The 17,855-nt window shown below is 42.5% G+C and overlaps 1 protein-coding gene across 2 annotated transcripts in view; it reads left to right on the top strand.

Moving 5' to 3' along the window:
• The first annotated feature begins 345 nt into the window (after positions 1 to 345).
• CTXN3 (cortexin 3) overlaps positions 346 to 17,855 on the top strand; it is a 55,760-nt gene continuing 38,250 nt past the window's right edge. For both annotated transcript variants that reach the window (XM_030193585.1, XM_030193586.1), the window contains exon 1: positions 346 to 819. In XM_030193585.1, coding sequence (XP_030049445.1) covers positions 789 to 819 — 31 coding nt within the window. In that variant the 5' untranslated portion in view covers positions 346 to 788. The remainder of the gene's footprint in view (positions 820 to 17,855) is intronic.

The following is a 17,855-nucleotide window of genomic DNA, read 5'->3' on the forward strand; positions in this document are numbered from 1 at the left end:
GGTGCTTTACCTGTAGCTTCTAAGAGATTACAGTTTGGCATCCTGTTTTGACTGCTTATGTTAAATACAGTCATGTCTTTAAAATAAAGCTGCGGCCAAGTTGCTCCCATTTAATTTACAAAAGTGTATGTGCTGTTATTTATTATTTGGATTGAGTGGGAAAAGGGGCTGGGTTAGGGTGTCACGGTTGCCTATGTTAAAAACAATAACAAATTGGCTGGTGGATGTTTCTTTGATTGGAACAAATCTTTTGAATGAAGGCAGCCTCATATCACCTTCCCACTCCAGACCTCAGAAAGCTCTTGTGTATTAGCCAAGGCTGCTGAAATTCACACAGTGTGATCAGTTTGGTGGCAGGATAATAGGTGCTAATTGCCATCAAACGTGTGACAGCTGTCAATACTTGGAAATGGAGAGAGAGAGAGCGCCTGCCCTTGGAGCATGAAGAGGATTTGTATGCACTGTGACTCCTCTGCTCTACGACCACTAGACAAGCTGCTTAGGGTCCTGCTTTCCCTTCCACAGAGCAGCATCCGCTGAAGAGTTGCCGAAGCAAAGAACAGAAATGATGTCTCCCTTCTAAGGACCTGCAGTGCTGTCTGCTAATTACTCCTCACGTACAAATAGAGGCTGGACGGAAACTTGTTTTTCAGTCTTAACATGCTGTGCCAGTAAAGAGCAGACCTATGGCTTCGTACCGCTTGCCTTTATAGTGTAGACGCAGGGTGTGGAGGAATGTCAGTGGATGAGAATGAACGGATATCTATTGCAATCTGCTACACCAGATCATGGATCAAGTTTCTTCTCATCTAAATCGAGGTACTTGCGTCCCTATGTTCATGCTTTTGCAAACTTCATTATGTGCATGCATAGAAATTATCAAGGGGTGAAATGCTTTTAACAGTTTTATTTGTAATAAATTAGATGCACTGATGTTAGGAGTTGTAGTTACACACACCCTGGATCTCATTTCAGGAGGCAGATAGTAATCCAAAGTGCACTAAATATCAGTTGGATATTTTGAAGGAAGCACATGGATTAATGGCTACGTTAAAACCATTTATAACATGCAAAACAAGGAACTGAAACTATGCTTTGCTAGCTTGAACTAGTGGGGAGGAAATCCTGAGTCAGCTCGTTAGAAATAAAATTAGATAAAACAACCCACACACAGGTAGTAGGGGAAAACCATACTCTCATTAGGATAATGAATGCTTAAAGATGCAAGCCTTGCCTTGAGCCGTCATTATGTCACAACAGGAAAAACTATGGTAACATTAAGAAGAAATGATGGCTTTTTATTTCACTCATACAGAAAGTTGTTATTTTCAGGGGGGGGTTGTAGGAAATGAATCGTGCAACCAAAGTACTATGACCTACAGAGACATCCTAGGGAAAATAATATACCATATACATATAGGAAATGATCATGAGATTGTGTGCATTTGACTTTTTTTTCCCTAGGAAAACGATGTACAAGGGGTGGCTAGAGTTGGGTGTGTTTTTTTTTTTTTAAACACTATTTGTAAATGCAAGGTTAGATTCATTACAAGTAAACTCAGCTCTTATTCACTTGTTAACATAGTCTTATTACTGGTCTAGCTACTTGCTCACTTCCTTCCTTTTGTTTCCTGTGCCCCACCCAACCTCAGTCCAGAAGAAATATCTGGGTTAGGGATGTGTGTGCCAGTGGGAAATAAATCTGACAGCCAACCTGGAGCGCAGGCTCATAATCCTTTAAGATAATCAGAGCTGATTCTCAACATTTCGCAGATCAATTCAGATAAACTAACCATTTTCTGCTTAGCTTAACTGTCTTTATTTGACTGCCTCAAGGGAATATTCAGATGTACATTGCATGTCTGCAGTAGCCATATTTGAATGTTTGAACAGCTGCATACACCAGGAACAAATCCTAATAGGCTTGGATTAAAAAAAAAAAAAAAGCATTTTGGCCAGATTCAAAGTGAGTTGAAGCTCTCTTATTTGGCCAAAAGAGATTCATCAATAGCCACAGTCTGGACATAACTCCGGAGATAGGAGTATCTCACCTGCTAAGTTACCAATACTCCCTCCCCCCACAAACTTTTAACACTGTTAATATTATATATGAAAGCAATAACAACTATAACACGGGCTTATCGTTTATTTATTTTACTATACCATCACTTATTGCTTGGCAAATCAGAACAGTTTGCATGTCAATACAATAAAATATACATACATTAAAACTATTTAGAACTCCAGTGGAGGAGTGGTGGACTTTGGTCCTGGGGAACTGGGTTCGATTCCCACTGCAGGCACAGGCAGCTCCTTAACTCTCCATTGCCCCAGGTACAAATAAGTACCTAAGCCGCATTGAGCCTGCCATGAGTGAGAAAGCGTGGGGTACAAATAATTAAAAAAAAATAGGATAGAAGACAGACAAAACTTTCACAATAAAAGATTAGATCAATCAACTTAAACAACAAACATGCATCAAATAATGACATCAACAATTAAAAACTACTAAAGACCTGTGTAGTCAGCCAGTCAAAACCTGTTACTGATGATAACTGATTGGTAGTGTGTTTTAAGTGCTACCTGATATGATTCCTCCAGTCTAAAAGGCTTAGACAATGAATTCCATAATGCCAGGGATAAAAAAAAAATAGAAAGCTGATGAGCGAGTGGATTCCCGATTCCCATCTTGCCCTAGAAGGCGGGGGCAAGACCAGTCTATTATTGGTTAAATGAATGGACAGTATGGGCAGATGTGTAAGGGATGGTCAAGGCTGCAATCTAGGATGGGGTGGCAGTATGAAGTGCTTTTTGGGTTAGTGTAAGGAATTTAAATGTGGTATTACAATTAGGCTGCAGCTCCATTTATTTATAAACATTTAACATGTAAATAACAACAAAATTTTGACCCGAGCTACATAATGAAGTTGACATCACCCCCTCTGCTTGCCCTGATAGCTAAGCAGCACTCAACAGAGATACATGGTCCGACAGTAGGCCTTCTCCCGAGTGAACAGTTCGCACCCGACTAACTAGCTCACCAATCCAGAAAGCACTGAAAAAGGCAAGGGAAAAGTCAGCTCTCAGAAGTGTGGCCTCAAGTCAGAATAGATGATAGCAGAATGTATTGTAAGAAGGGTGGACAGCAAATCATATGTAATGGGGTATCTTGTTTCCAGGAGAGTATTATGACATCCCCCCCCCCCCCCCCCCCCCACCCTGCAAACATTCGGCGTACTAGGAAACTGATAAAGGGGTTTCCTTGGCTCATTGCCTTGCAGAAGAAGCCAAAACCAGCAACATGTCTCCGGACAGCCCTTTTTGAATAACCTTACTCCTTGGCATATAACACACATTCAGCCTTACACTTCTGTATGCCTGAATGTGTTATATGCTAAGGAGTAAGGTTTTGCACAATGACCCTTGAACTGCAGAATGCAACCACTGTTGTATCCTGCCGTATAAGCTGCCCATGTAGCAGGCACCACAGAAAACAGCATATTCCAGATCGTTGGTTCCCCAGGTTCCATAGATGGTCTGGCATAGGAAAACCACTCCAGTTTGCCTTGGGTTCGAAAAAGACCAAACTGAAAACAAGAAAGTTCATCTGCAATTTTATTATCCACTCCCAGAACATGTGTAGCCCTAATGCTTAGATTAATCCTCAGACAACACATACCAAGCTCTCTTATGAGCGAATTCACTAATAGGCATTTGGTAGACTGTTTATTAACCAACTCCACCACACCCTTATTGTCACACCAAAATAGTACTTGCGTATCGTGCAAGCGATCAGGCCACAACTCACATGCCACAATGAATGGGAACAATTCAAGATTCATCACTAAATCTGAATCAGTCTACGAAGCAGACCAAGTCAGAGCGCACCATGAACCTTGACAATAAAGGCCAAATCCCAAACCACCTGCTGTATTGGAATAAAGATCTAAATCAACTTCACCTTGAATGGGCAGTGACTCATTGAAAGAATGCAAGAATTCAAACCAGATTCTAAGGTCTCGTCAAACACCAGAAGACAAGTGCACAAACTATTGATGTCGCTTGATACGCGACATGGACACTGACAACCACCTAGAAAAATCTCTACCCATTGGGATCACCCTGCATGCAAAGTTCAAGCTCAAATAAGGGATTGAACTGTGTGGAGCATGGACGTCTTGGCACCTGTTCAATTAGGTTGGTAAGATGTGTAATCTTGCACTCCAGGAGATGCGTAACCATCTATGCAAAATCAATTTCAATGCCCAAAATGTAGTTATAAGAATTGGACCTTCCGTTTTGTCTGCTGTTAAGGGGAGCCAAAAGTGATGTGCAACTGCCAAGAAGGTGGGCATTAACTGAAGACATTCATTATTGTCTGAGGGATCCACAAACAAGAAATCATTCAAATAGTGTACCATCATATCGAAACTAGCTAACTGGGCTGTTACCTAATCCAAAACAAACTGAAAAGTTCAAAATATGCACAAGAGATGGAGAAGCCCATGATCTGCACTTATCAAAGTAATAGGCCCCCCTCAAAACAAATTCCTAACAGCAGAAAGGAAAATGGATGAACTGGAAGCAATCTAAATGTAGATTCCACATTAACCATCACCATCAGTACCCCTAGGCCACATCTGCTAGTCAACATAAGGTGCATGATGTACATTGCATGGTACAAAACTATTTAGGAATTGAGTCGTTAACTGACTATCCCACCGGATGGGATAAGTTGTGAATAAATCTGAATTTACCTGGGTCTTTCTTAGGAATAACAGCTAAAGGCAACAGCATCAAGACCAGAAACGCCTATGTACAAAGGGGCCAGTGATTCTCCCGAGGCAAAATTCCTCAGCTAGCTTACAAACAACTACCCCTCTCATCCACCTAGTAGATGGTGAATTATGCACCACACTGTTGATGGGGAAATCCTTGAAAAGGAATGACAAAACCTCACTAAAACCTATTTCAATGATGTCCTCCTCATTTACCAAATAGAGGCGTAACCAGGGGCACATCGCCATGGGTGTGGGCGCCTTCTGGAAAATGGAATCATTTTCCAACAGGGGCAGCCCCAGCCATAGTAACATATAGTAACGTAGTAGATGATGGCAGATAAAGACCTGTATAGTCCATCCAGTTTGCCCAAGAAGATAAACTCATAGGTATGATGTGATACCACATACCTCTACTTGAACTTGATTTGCCCTTGCCATTTTCAGGGCACAGACTGTAGAAGTCTGTCCAGCACTGACCTTGTTCTCCAGTTACTGAAGCTGAATCTGTCCAGCCATGATGAGGGTACAGACTGTAGAAATTTACCCATCATGGGATTTGCTTCCCAATTTCTTCTGCTTCTGTTGCCATCTAACTAAGACTAAGTGCCATCTAATTAAGGCTAAACTTGTTTGGTTCCATGACTTCTATACAGGATATTTATGGTTATCCTACGCATTTTTGAATGTTGTTACTATTTTCATCTCCACCACCTCCTGCAGGAAGGTATTCCAGGTATCTACCACCCTCTCCATGAAAAAGTACTTCCTGATATTTATTCCTGAGTCGTTCCCCTCCCCCCCCCTGCAACCTCAATTCATGTCCTCTTGTTCTATCACCTTCCCGTCTCTGGAACAGGTTTGTTTGTAAATTAATACCTTTCAAATATTTGAATGTCTGTATCATATCACCCTTGTCTCTCCTTTCCTCCAGGGTATACATGCTCAGGTCATCAAATTTCTCCTTGTAGGTCCTGCAACGCAAACCCTATATTATTTTTGTTGCTTTTCTCTGAAGTGCTTCAAGTCTTTTTACATCCTTAGCAAGATACAGCCTCCAAAACTGAACACAATACTCCAAGTGGGGCCTCACCAATGACTTGTACAGGGGCATCAACACCTCTGCTGGTTATATCTCTCTCTATGCAGCCTAGTATCCTTCTGACTATGCCACTGCCTTGTTGCATTGTTTTGTCATCTTTAGATCCTCAGACACCATCACCTCTCCTGAGCTGTACTTATCAATCTCTCTCATCCTAACTGGTACATCTCCTTTGGATTTCTGCACCCCAAATGCAACACTCTGCACTTCCTGGCATGAAATTTAAACTCAGTTCAATTAAGAAACCAATATATTCTTCACATATAAAATCTTAAGAAATAACTAATTTAAAAAATATATTTAAAATGTTATGTTTGGCGCTCAGTGTGATCAAAAGTGATCAGAGTGTATTACACTGGAAGAAGAGCTTCAACTACATTCAGTATACTCAAGTCAAAACCATTATCACACCAGTATGCCCATCCCTACATGCCTAACTAAATTGTCCATAATTTGATAACTCTAGGGACAACTCTTCAGTCTTTATTCAAAAAGTGCTCAGTCAAACCTTAGTCTATAAGAACCAAATCACAAAACATGAGTTATCACACTGTGGGTTTTTGAGATACAAGTTATGTGTCAGTTTTCCCCAGTGATTAATGCAGTATACCCCTTGATTTAGTTTGGTCATTCTCTGTCCATGACATCCCCCCTCTTAAAATTTTTTTTTTTTTAAATAGCATGCGCTTAGGGCAAGCAAGTAGGCAAAATATCACAAAACATTTTAATGAGTGTTGTGGTAGCCTGTTTTCCCTGCACTTAGGGGTCCTTTTACTAAGCCATGGTAAAAAGTGGCCTGCACCAATGTAAGCGTGTGAAATTGGCACGTGCTGGGCCATTTTTTACCGCAGCTTGGAAAGAGGTCTTTTTTTAATAGTGCAGTGAATGGCCATGCGCTAAAGTGAAAAGTAGTGCGTGGCTATTTACTGCCTGAGCGCTTAACACCAACTATTGGTTGGCGGTAAGGCGGTAATCGGGCAGCGGGTGGCAATGTGGCTGCGCTGCCGATTACCGCTAGGAACGCCCCCGCAGTAGAAAATAGAAAAATATTTTCCACCATGGGAAGCAGAGCATGCCAACTTCAAAACTACCACAGGGTGCCCACATTACCCCTGTGGTAGAGTTGATTTGGCACACACTACCTGTACATTAGCCCTACTGTGGCTTAGTAAACGGGCCCCTTAGCGTGCTTTGAGGCTTAATGCCTTTTAGTAGAAGGTCCCCATAATGAGGACTTAATTCCCATTCTCATTATCTTTTTCAAGTTATTATATAACATTGTTATGACGATATATGGAGGATCAATCACATTGAACACATTTTGCACAAATATATGGCCTAATGATGAAAGGATGTTGGATGGCTTATGTATGAAAAATTCTTTTTGGCTGAGCATGTTGAAGACCATTTACTCACTTATCTGTAAAAGGTCTCTTTGACTTTAACATATATATATATAGCCTTGATATTTGGGTATACAAGTGAAAGATGTATATTTACCTCCAGCTAACAGGGTGCTCCTGGAAATGATACAGTAGCGTGGTAATATAGGACATGACAACCAAAAAAGACCAATCTCGGGATCTGTGTATGGTGCCCAGATTTGGGCATCTAAATTTAGATGTGATCCCAAGATGCAGGTGCAACTTAATTGGCTAATGAGCCATTAACAAGCAATAATTGGCCAGCAGTAACCAATTATTTACGCTAATTGGCCCCAATTAGAATTTGCGCACGCATCTGGCTGCATGTTATTCTATAACACTGACCACTCAAATCCCATTGCATGCAACTTAAAAGGAGGCGTGGCCATGGGAAGAGCATGGTCGTGTCAGCATTCTGAAAAGTTATGCATATTGTTATGGAATAATGGGTCAGTGTGCCTAACATGGGTGCCATCATTTATACCATGTTTCAGCAGGCTTAAGTGTGGTGCCCAACGTTAGGGTACGAGAATCAGCGCTAAGCATAATTCTATAAAGGGTGAGTGCCCTATATAGAATTGCATTTATCGTCAATCTTTTCTGGTGTCCATTTTTGAGCACCATTTATAGAATCCAGCCCCAAGTGTCATGGAACAATGGTAATTTTGTTCTGCTCTTATATTGATGCTTATTTGCCATGGTGTGTTTAATATTGTTTGTTTGATTTTGTGTTTTCTTTTATGTTGTGTGTTTTGAAAAACCTTCAATAAAAATATGAAAAAAAAATATACAGTATATATCTTCAATGGTGCTACATGAAGAATCTGTGCTGCTGAATATGTATGGAATGCAGTGAATACTGCCACTGCTATACAGGGCCAGTCTTAGCAATTGCAGGGCCCTGTGCAAACCAGTTTGGTGCCTCACCTCTCTCCTGCCCAGGACTTAAGTTTTCAAATGAGGTGTCAGAGATTTATTTATTTAAACAGAATTATTTAATCCCCGACTTCTATTATAATCCTAGTGATTTACAACCTTCGGATACCCCGGACCAAAAAGGCAATAAAATGGCACTCTCTCTCTAAGAAGCACAAAACCAAAGGGTGAGGGGGAATGAGAGTGGGAGATGTAAGGGCTGGTTGGCAATGCAGTGAGAGGAGTATAGTGTGTCAGTGTTGAGAAGCACAATCACCAAGGGGGAGAGGAAGAAGAGAGGGGGGATGGAGATGGAAAGGGAAAAGAAGCTTTAACTTTTGGACAGCCACTAGTTGCAAAGCAAACTCAGTTAAACACAGGGCTCCCCTAGGAGCATGGGGCCCTGTGTGGCTGCCCCTGTCATTCATGCTTAAGGCTGGCCCTGCTGCTATACATTTATTCAGCAGGCCTAAACCAGTCGTGTACATTTCACCCAAGCACCCAAGCAGGGGAGGGGAACCCAATCAAGAAGGGAGACCCTTGACCTTGAACGGCTGCGGCAAAGGCTGGGCGTGGCAAACATAACTTTTCAAAACGTTGCCATGGCTCCTCCCTAAATGACAGCACTCTCTGCTGTGCCCTTGGCAGACAGAGAAGTATTAATTTACATATAAAAATTTTATATCCATTTTTACGGAAAAACATTCATTCAAAATGGTTATTTCCTCACAATTAGAAGTAAAACAATATAGGGATGTTATCAGTGGAGTACCACAGGGATTGGTCCTAGGGTCGGCTCTTTTTAACATCTTTGTGAGTGATATTGCAGAAGGGCTGTCTGGTAAGGTTTGTCTCTTTCTTGATGATACCAAACTGGTGAGGCCCCATTTACAGTACTGTGTGCAATTTTGGAGACTGCACCTACGGAAGGATATAAACAGGATGGAGTCAGTCCAGAAGGTGGCTACAAAATTGGTAAGCAGTCTTGGACATAAAACATATAGGGACAAGCTCAGGAACCTCAACATATATACGCTGGAAGAGAGGAGATATGATAGAGACATTTAAATATCTCAGGGGCATTAATGTACAGGAAGTGAGCCTTTTTCAGATGAAGGAAAAACTCTGAGGGGGCATATGATGAAGTTAAGAGGAAATAGGCTTAAGAAGAATCTAAGAAAGTATTCATTCATGGAGAGGGTGGTGGAAGCGTGGAATGGCCTTCTGGTAGAGGTCGTGGAGATGAGGACTGTGTTGGAATTTAAAGAAGTGTGGGATAAGCACGCGAGATCCCTTAGGAAAAGGAAGAGTTAGTGGTTACAGAGGATGGGCAGACTAGATGGGCCATTTCGCCTTTATCTGCCGTCATGTTTCTATAAAAACAAATAAGAAAAAGAACATTTAATTAAGACAATCACAGGCCTTGGTAAACAGTATAGGTTTAAATTCCTTTCTAAAGGACATTATAGAGTGTTGCTTTCAGTTCCATTGGTAACTGATTCCAGCATCCAGGTCCTACTTCTCTGAAAATCCACTTTCTCCACCTCATATAGGAACATAATCACCAAAGTCTCACTAGAACATCTGAGATCCTATACAGGTAATGGCACCGGATCTCAGAAGGTAAAGAGCAGACATTTTCCCTGATGATTGTTAATAGAGCTGTAATTGGAGAGAAACTCAATAATTAGATACTCCCATTGTATGCTGAAGTTTGAGCTGCCACCTTGCTATCAATAAACTGACAAAAACTTCAGTTTTAGGCTGGCGATTTTGGGACAGTCCTGGAATTCTGACCATTCATTTGTAAACCACATCAATACTAATTGTCAAAAAGCATAAATCAAATCCCATCCTGGTGCATTATGGGACCTGCAATACTGATTTCAATGGATAGAATCATGGACTACAAATACTATACTGCTTTGGGAAGTAAGTTCAAAAGAAGGACTGGCCAAAAAATCTCCAGCTTGGAACTGGGAAACTTGGCATCTCTGAAACTACAGAACACACTGTGAGCCCCCCAGTCTGGAAGAATACTGTTTAAGGGTTTCCCATTGACAGAACTGCCAAGTTACCCATTTCCAGAAGGGAGACTTTTTGGCTAGTCCTAGTTTTAACCTTAAATTCAAAAGCAGTGTGGGATTTGTAGTCCCTGGCTTGACCCATTGAAGCCAGTGCTGCAGGTCCCATAATGTATCAGGATTTATGGTTTATGGTTTATTTTATTTGATAAACCACCTTTCCTTACACAAATAACAAGGCAGTGTACAATAAAAGAAATAAACAAGAAAAGAACACCATTAATTTTAGAGAGACAGAAGGTATAGCAGAATGGAGAATAGATTCAAATAGTGCTCTAAGGAAAAGGGGGAAGGGAAAAAGTAGTAGTAGTACTAAACCATTGCGGCATCGCCAGTGGCTGACTGGACATTTGAAGGTTATTTCAAATAGACAAGTTTTCAAATGAGATCTAAAGCTAGGATAGGAAGTTCAAACCAGAGAAAGGGTGGGAGGAAATTCCAGAGCGAAGGGGCGTTACAGAAGAGAGCTCTGGTTTAAGTAGGTTCGTAATGAGCCTGATGAACTGAGGGAATCTGGAGTTGCTGGTCATTGATGGAGCGAAGGGCCTGGGTGGGGAGTAAGGATGAATAAGGGGAAAAAGGTAGGATGGGAATTCAGAATGTAATATCTTATGAATGAGAATTTTAAACTGGATACAAGGCGATATGTGCAACCAATGGTGATGAATAAAAGACTCATGTGAAAGAATATGGATAGCTGTATTTTGGATTGTTTGCAGCCTTTGCAGAGTTGATACTGAGGGAAGCCAGAGTAGACAACATTACAGTAATCTAGTTAAAAGTGCATAGAGAATGGTCTTCTGTGGAGATTCATCTATGTAAGAGCGAATCACTAGAATTGCCTCAGACAGAAGAAACAGACCGTAACAAGGGCAGATATTTGTTGGTTAAAGGAAAGCTCTTGATCTAGAATAATAACAAGGTACCTAAAATAAGGGGGAAGGAGGAGGTGCTGAGCAGTTGCCTGTAATCCAGCAGACTGTTGTTTTGGAGGGATTGATAGTAGAGAGCTGCACAGCTTCCGTCCCCGCGGGAATCCCGCGGAACCCGCGGGATTCCCGCGGGGACGGAGGCAGTTCCTGCGGGGTTCCCGCGGGGATGGAAGCAGTTCTGCGGGGTTCCCGTGGGGACGGAGGCAGTTCCTGTGGGGTTCCCACGGGGATGGAACCAGTTCTGTGGGCTTCCCGTGGAAGTGTAAGCTGCACCTGCACCAGCCTCTCATCTACCGAATACCAATTTATTTGAGTGCTGTCTCCTCCTCCTCCTCTTTGCTTTAACAGCATAAATGTGGAAAGTCTTCCATTAAGGAGGTGGTAGAGTCACAAATGATGACGGAATTCAAAAAGGCGTGGGATGAACACAGAGGATCTCTAATTAGAAAATGGAAGTTATATAAAAGCTAACCTTAAATGGCTGCATGTGTGTGGATATGTCAAGTGACACTTAGATGGCGACTCTGGCTGTGATGAACTAGAGCTGATACCTGGCAGACTTGTATGGTCTGTGTCTCATACATGGCAATCTGGTGTAGGATGGGCTGGAAAGGGCTTAGACAGCAACTTCAGTGGCTGGAACATGAGGACAGTTCTGGACAGAGTTTTATGGTCTGTGTCCTCCAAATGAGAAGATGAATAGGCTGGAGTGGGCTTCGATGGCAACTCCAGCAGTTGGAACATAAGGATGGGGCCAGATAGACTTCTGTGGTTTTTGTTCCAGAAACACGAAAGAAAGACCATAATCAAGTATATAATATCACACTCGTTGATTTAATGATGAATTGATCATGAGTGTGACTATTGGGCAGAGTGGATGGACCGTTCAGGTCTATTTGCTGTCACTTACTATGTTACTATTAATCCTCTTTGCTCCCAGGCTGGTGCACAGACCTCAGCTCTGAGACAGGCACGAGAATCAAATGTCACCTGACCTACTGGCGCGTGCATGTGGCGGCCTCTCAGCACACACTGCCAGTGAATCAGAGACAAATCTTACATGTGCGCACCAGAGTGTTCCAAGTTCCAACTTCCATTCCTTCCTTGCCTACAGTGCTGTGGCTCAAATCTAGAAAGAGACTGAGGGAGCTGACTGGAACTTTCTTTTATGTACTATTAAATTCTTACGGGGATGGGTGGGGATGGGTTAAATTCTTGCGGGGATGGGTGGGGATGGGTTGGGATGGTTTAAATCTTTGCGGGGATGGGTGGGGATGGGTAAGATTCCAGTGGGGATGGGTGGGGACGGGTAAGATTCCAGCAGGGACGGGCGGGGATGGGTAAGATTTCTGTCCCCGTGCAACTCTCTAATTGATAGTGATATTGCTCCTAGAGCAGTGTTTAAAGTAGATAAATAAGGGGAGAGAGTACTGGTCTTGTAGAAAAGAAGATTGTCATCAGCATGTATACCAAGGTCTTGTACCAGAGTAGTGAGATGGCTTAGAAAAATATTAAATAGAAGAAGAAGAGCAAGCATGGAGACCTGTGGGATACCACAGCTGAGTGGAAAAGGTTCAGAGTGGGAGGAAGAGTGAACAACACTGAAGGTGCAGTTATTGAGGAAGAATGTGAACCAGGAGCAGACAGTGCCAGAGGTGCCTAGGACACGAAGCCTAAGAAACAAGCTGGCAGGAATCCAGGATTGGCCTAAAATCTCCCTCCTAGAACTCGGTAACTTGGAAGCTCTTGGTTTGAGATGCCTTCACCTGCTCCAAATATATTTCTAAATATATGCAGTCTGGCTGAAAAGTCTCTCTCCTGGATCTGGGTAACTTGGCAGTTCTGTAGTAATGGGCTGAAGACCAGGGATGTTGGGCAAGTCTGCTGCAATTTTAATGTGGCATTAATTTGCATGCATATTATTTTGAGCATACCATAGCAATTTTTCTGAGCTAGTTTTGCGGTAGAGTTTCACTCTACCATGAACCTTTGAGCATCAGCCCCTCAGTCAGTGCCTCCTAGCTCTGCCCATCATCACATACAGTTATTGCATTTGCTGCCAGCTCTTTTTCAGGTTTCCTTCATTCCCTCTTACATTCCTGCTCTTTCTCAACACCACTCCCACCCCAGGACACTCACTATTTCTACTGGCTCTCTCCAAGATCTGGTGTTAAGAGACTTTACTTTGGTTGCTCTTTAGCTCCAGCAAGATTTAATAGAACTTCTTTTCTCTTCCTATACTTCCTACTCCTCAGCAGGTAGTGGTAGTAGACAGTTTTCTCATTCCTGTGTTCCCTTGAACAGTCCTGTAGCTTTTTAGGCTCTAAAGCTGGTTCCAATTCCAGTGCTAGTCAACGACCTTTCTATTGTAGAGTAGAAGATGCTACAGCTTGGAGGTTAGAAGTAACTAGTCCCCTTGCATAGATGTTGAGGGAAAGACCTGGAGCTCTGAGCCAAACCCTGAACTCATTGCTCTTAGGTGCACATCCTTCAGATTTTTTTTATTTAAATTAGGTAGCCCTTTGACTGCCAATTGCTTTTATTGGTGATTGACATAGGGGCCTTTTTACCAAATGGCAGTAAAAGGGGTCCTGCTGTGGCATTGGTGTGCAGGTTTGCTATGTATCGAAGCCTCCTTTTACCACCGCCGATAAAAAGCTTTTTTTTTCTTTAAATAAAAGGGAATGGCTATGGTGAGTTCAGCACTTACTGTGCAGCCATTTCCTGGGGGAGATCTTACTGCCTACTATTTAGGAGGTGGTAGGGGCTCTTGTAGTAGCCCAGCAGGAACCAGACAGTGCATGGCTCTGCCCGATTTACCACCAGGCACGCCCCCTGTGCTAGAAAACATAAAAGTATTTTCTAGTACTGTAATCATTGCGTGCCAGAAGCTGGACCTACCGCCGGGATCCTGAGCGAACCCAGTAGTAGGGCCAATTTGGCATGTGGTAACATGGTGGTATGGCTACTGTTGCTTCGTGAAAGGGCCCCATAGTGAATGCTTTATGTTAATACTAGTAAAAAAGGCCCGTTTCTGACACAAATGAAACGGGCGCTAGCAAGGTTTTCCTCGGAGTGTGTATGTTTGAGAGAGTGTATGTGAGAGTGACTGTGTGTGAGAGAGTGAATGTGTGAGAGAGAGTGAGTCTGGGTGTGAGTGTGTCTGTGAGAGAGAGAGTGTGTGTGTGAGAATGAGAGTGTGTGCAAGTGCGTATGTGAGACACAGTGTGAGAGAGAGTGTTTCACATAGATACAGTGTGTGTGACAGACTCTCTGTGAGACTGAGTGTATGAGACCAAGAGCGTGTGTGAGTGTCTGTGTGACACATAGAGAGTGAATGTGATACAGTGTGAGACATACAGTGTGTGAGAGTGAGAGAGAGAAAGACAGACATTGTGAGAGAGAGAGTGGTTGTGTGAAAGAGATACCTCTTTCCCCTCTCTGGTGTCAGGCCCCCCCTCTCTGGTGTCTGAGCCTTACTGTGCAGGACACTGAGCGCTGGCTGTGCTTCAAGGAACTGACCAATCCTATTTAATAAAATGCACCTCCAACATTCTGAAGCCGAGAAACCTCGTGTGGTTGGTCACTTCTGATTCTGACGAACCCGGAAGTACGTGATGTCAAATCAGGAGATGGATACAGACAGCAGAAATGCCTCAGCCATGCAGTCAGCTTCAGAATGTTGGCGGTGCGTTTTATTATATATGATGATGTGCTTAATGATCAACCTGATTTATGCTCTTGTAAATGCTTTCACATGTTGCTTTTTACAGTACCATTACTGTAGTAAAGATGTTTATTGTTGAACATTTTTCCCTGGATTCTATATATGGCACCAAAATTGTGGCACAGAGCAAAGATGCATGTGCAAATAAATTGTTTAAGAAGCCATTAACTAGAAATTAATTGGTATTAACAATCAATTATTGCAGTTAATTGGCAGTAATTGGAATTTGTACACGCATATGTCTGCGTGCTATTGTATAAGACCAGGCACCTAAACCCCCTAGCATACAACTCAAAAGGGGGCATAGACAGGGGAGGGGCAGGGATGTTCTGAAAAGTTGTGGAGGTTGTATAGAATAGCAATATTTCCATGCCCAAATGCAATGAGTGGGGTGCTGGCATTTACACCAGGTTTCAGCTGGTGTAAATACTGATACCGATCTTTGGGCACGGGAATCTAAGCAACATTCTATAAACAACCATGAGGAAGTTAACCCTGCCACTGCTGGTAGAGGCAGAGGGAGTCCAGCTTCCTGAGTGTTCCACTAGCAGGGTCTAAATAAATGTACACTAGTCTCTGCTTATATAACCCTATTTCACCAGCTGAGCATCAAACAGATTACGTTAGCAAATTTTAGGATTGTAGGGAGGTCAGGGCTGGGAACCATAGCACAATAATCCACTTACTCAGCACTCACCTGGACCCACCCAACCATTAGGCAAGACTAGGTGGTCACCTAGGGCAGCAGCTTTTTGGGAGCAGCAGATGCAGTCAAAATAAGAAGTCCTGACCACCCTTCCCCCAAATTCAAAGAATTATCAGCACATATTCTAACCTGTATTTTTTATAGGATTATTGTATAATGATGATGATTGTTGACTTTATCAAAATTTTGGGGTGGGCTGCAGGCTAGGGGCCTGAAAATTAATGGGTGGGGGGAGTGTAAGGCTGAAAGTTTGCATAGGGTACCCACTAACCTTGTACCACCTCTGGAACTCTCCTTTTATACAATAAGTCAGTCCAGCCCAGAATCTGAATTCTGAAATGAGGATTTACTAAACTTGGATTCTTCAGGGAAAAGAGCAATGCATAAAGGCAATTATATTTAGGTAGAAGTAGAAAAAAGTAATTTCCAACATTTAGTCTCTACTAAGATTCCTTATAAACCATCTCCCCCCCCCCCCCCCCCCATTTCTTCAGGCTTGTCCTTCCAGCTCTTCTTTTTTCCTGGGATGGATGTGATGGTGGTTGGTTTCCTGTTCCAGGTATAACCTGTGACCAGTGCATCAGATTTATAGGCTCTTTTGCTGCTCCCATTCCTTCAGTGTCCAGGTTCACTGCCAGGGCTAGCCAAAGACCTTCTTTCCTTTAGTGGGTTGGTATAATGGCCAGAGAAGCAGGCTAGATATTTATTACATACCTCTACAGTTTCCCTCTAAAAGGTGTCTTCTCCTGAGTCATACCACTGTCAATCACTGGCAGGAGGGCCATCCTGTTTTTCCAGATCTGTTAGGGTAAGCAAAATGTCAAAATTCCATGATCTTGGTAGAGCAACTAGAAGCCTCTGCAGATGCTTAACAGGCAGAACCCTATGGCCTCTATACTTGAACCCTACAATAAACAACGTCCGTTTCTGCTTTTACTCCAACTAGAGAAGGAAAACTCCACAATCTGTTAATACTCAATTCTTTATAAGCTCAAGAGGATCAGGCCCCCTCACAATGTCATTTATTATGTTGTAACACTTATTGTTACTCAGAAACATAGTGATAGGCAGGATCTAAATGAAATACATTAAATGAAGTTAAATGTGGCTGTGCTTGGCAGGCAATTCATTGCAATGGCAGTGACTAGCTGAGGATCATGGCCAGGAGCCAGTCTAGGAACCAGGGAACAGGGACAGTAAACAGAGAAGGGGCCTAGCTGGATACCACACCGTAGATCTCTTCTTATGGCTTGGAACAGGAGATCATTGTCCGGCTGGCAGTAACATATCAGCAACTGGCAGCAACAGCTGGCTCTAGTTGCTATGGAAACACCCTACCCTTCTTTGTTGTGTTAGGTAATAAAGCTGTCACTAATACCTACCACCACATTTTAATTTATGTTATTTAATCTAGGATTAGTAGGAGGAGAAAGTCCAGTCTGCCCTTGTCAACTCTCTTTATAGGTCTGTCCTTTTCTCTGCAGGGACTGCTTTAGGATCACCCCTCCTTTCCTCATGCTTGCAGAATTTGGGGGGGAAGAAGGAAGCAACAGGAAAATGGGGTTGGATTAGGGAATAAAGTGACTGTTCTCTGCTCCAGGCTCCCCTCACTTTCGCTGCAGGCTTCTGGAGCAGAACCCCCCTGCTGCTCTGGGGTCTGAAAGGAAGTGGTGGAAATGCATTCCAGGCCGTTCCCCCCAGAAATGAAGTCCTGTATGTGCTCAAAGTGTTTCTAAGGTTTTGTATTACTTCACAGAGTGCTTGGCAGTGGACAGATTTTGTCTTGCTGTTATTGTTATAATGCCAGAATTTCAATATATAAAAAGAGAACCTCACAGTGTCCATAAACAGATTGTTTCAAAAATACTGTAATAATTTAAAGCTGTTATAGAACTGACATGGATCACATTGAAATTTCACTGTTCCCTTTGGGGAAATCCTCCTCTTCAACTTGTAACCATCACACATATAGTTTTTAAATATGTAAACATTTTTTTAATATAATTTATTTTTTCAAAAATAAAATTGCCAAAATGAATGTGACTCATGTATTAATATGAATATAGTAATGTATTTGTATGGAGAATCAGAAAAGACTTGCCCAGATCCCAACATGGACCACATTTCACCAAAAGGCTGCTTCAGGAAACCCGATCACAAACAAGGCAAACTCTCAAGGTAAGTGAT

Source organism: Microcaecilia unicolor, chromosome 2 (genome assembly GCF_901765095.1).
Source record: "Microcaecilia unicolor chromosome 2, aMicUni1.1, whole genome shotgun sequence".
NCBI classification, from domain to species: Eukaryota; Metazoa; Chordata; class Amphibia; order Gymnophiona; family Siphonopidae; genus Microcaecilia; species Microcaecilia unicolor.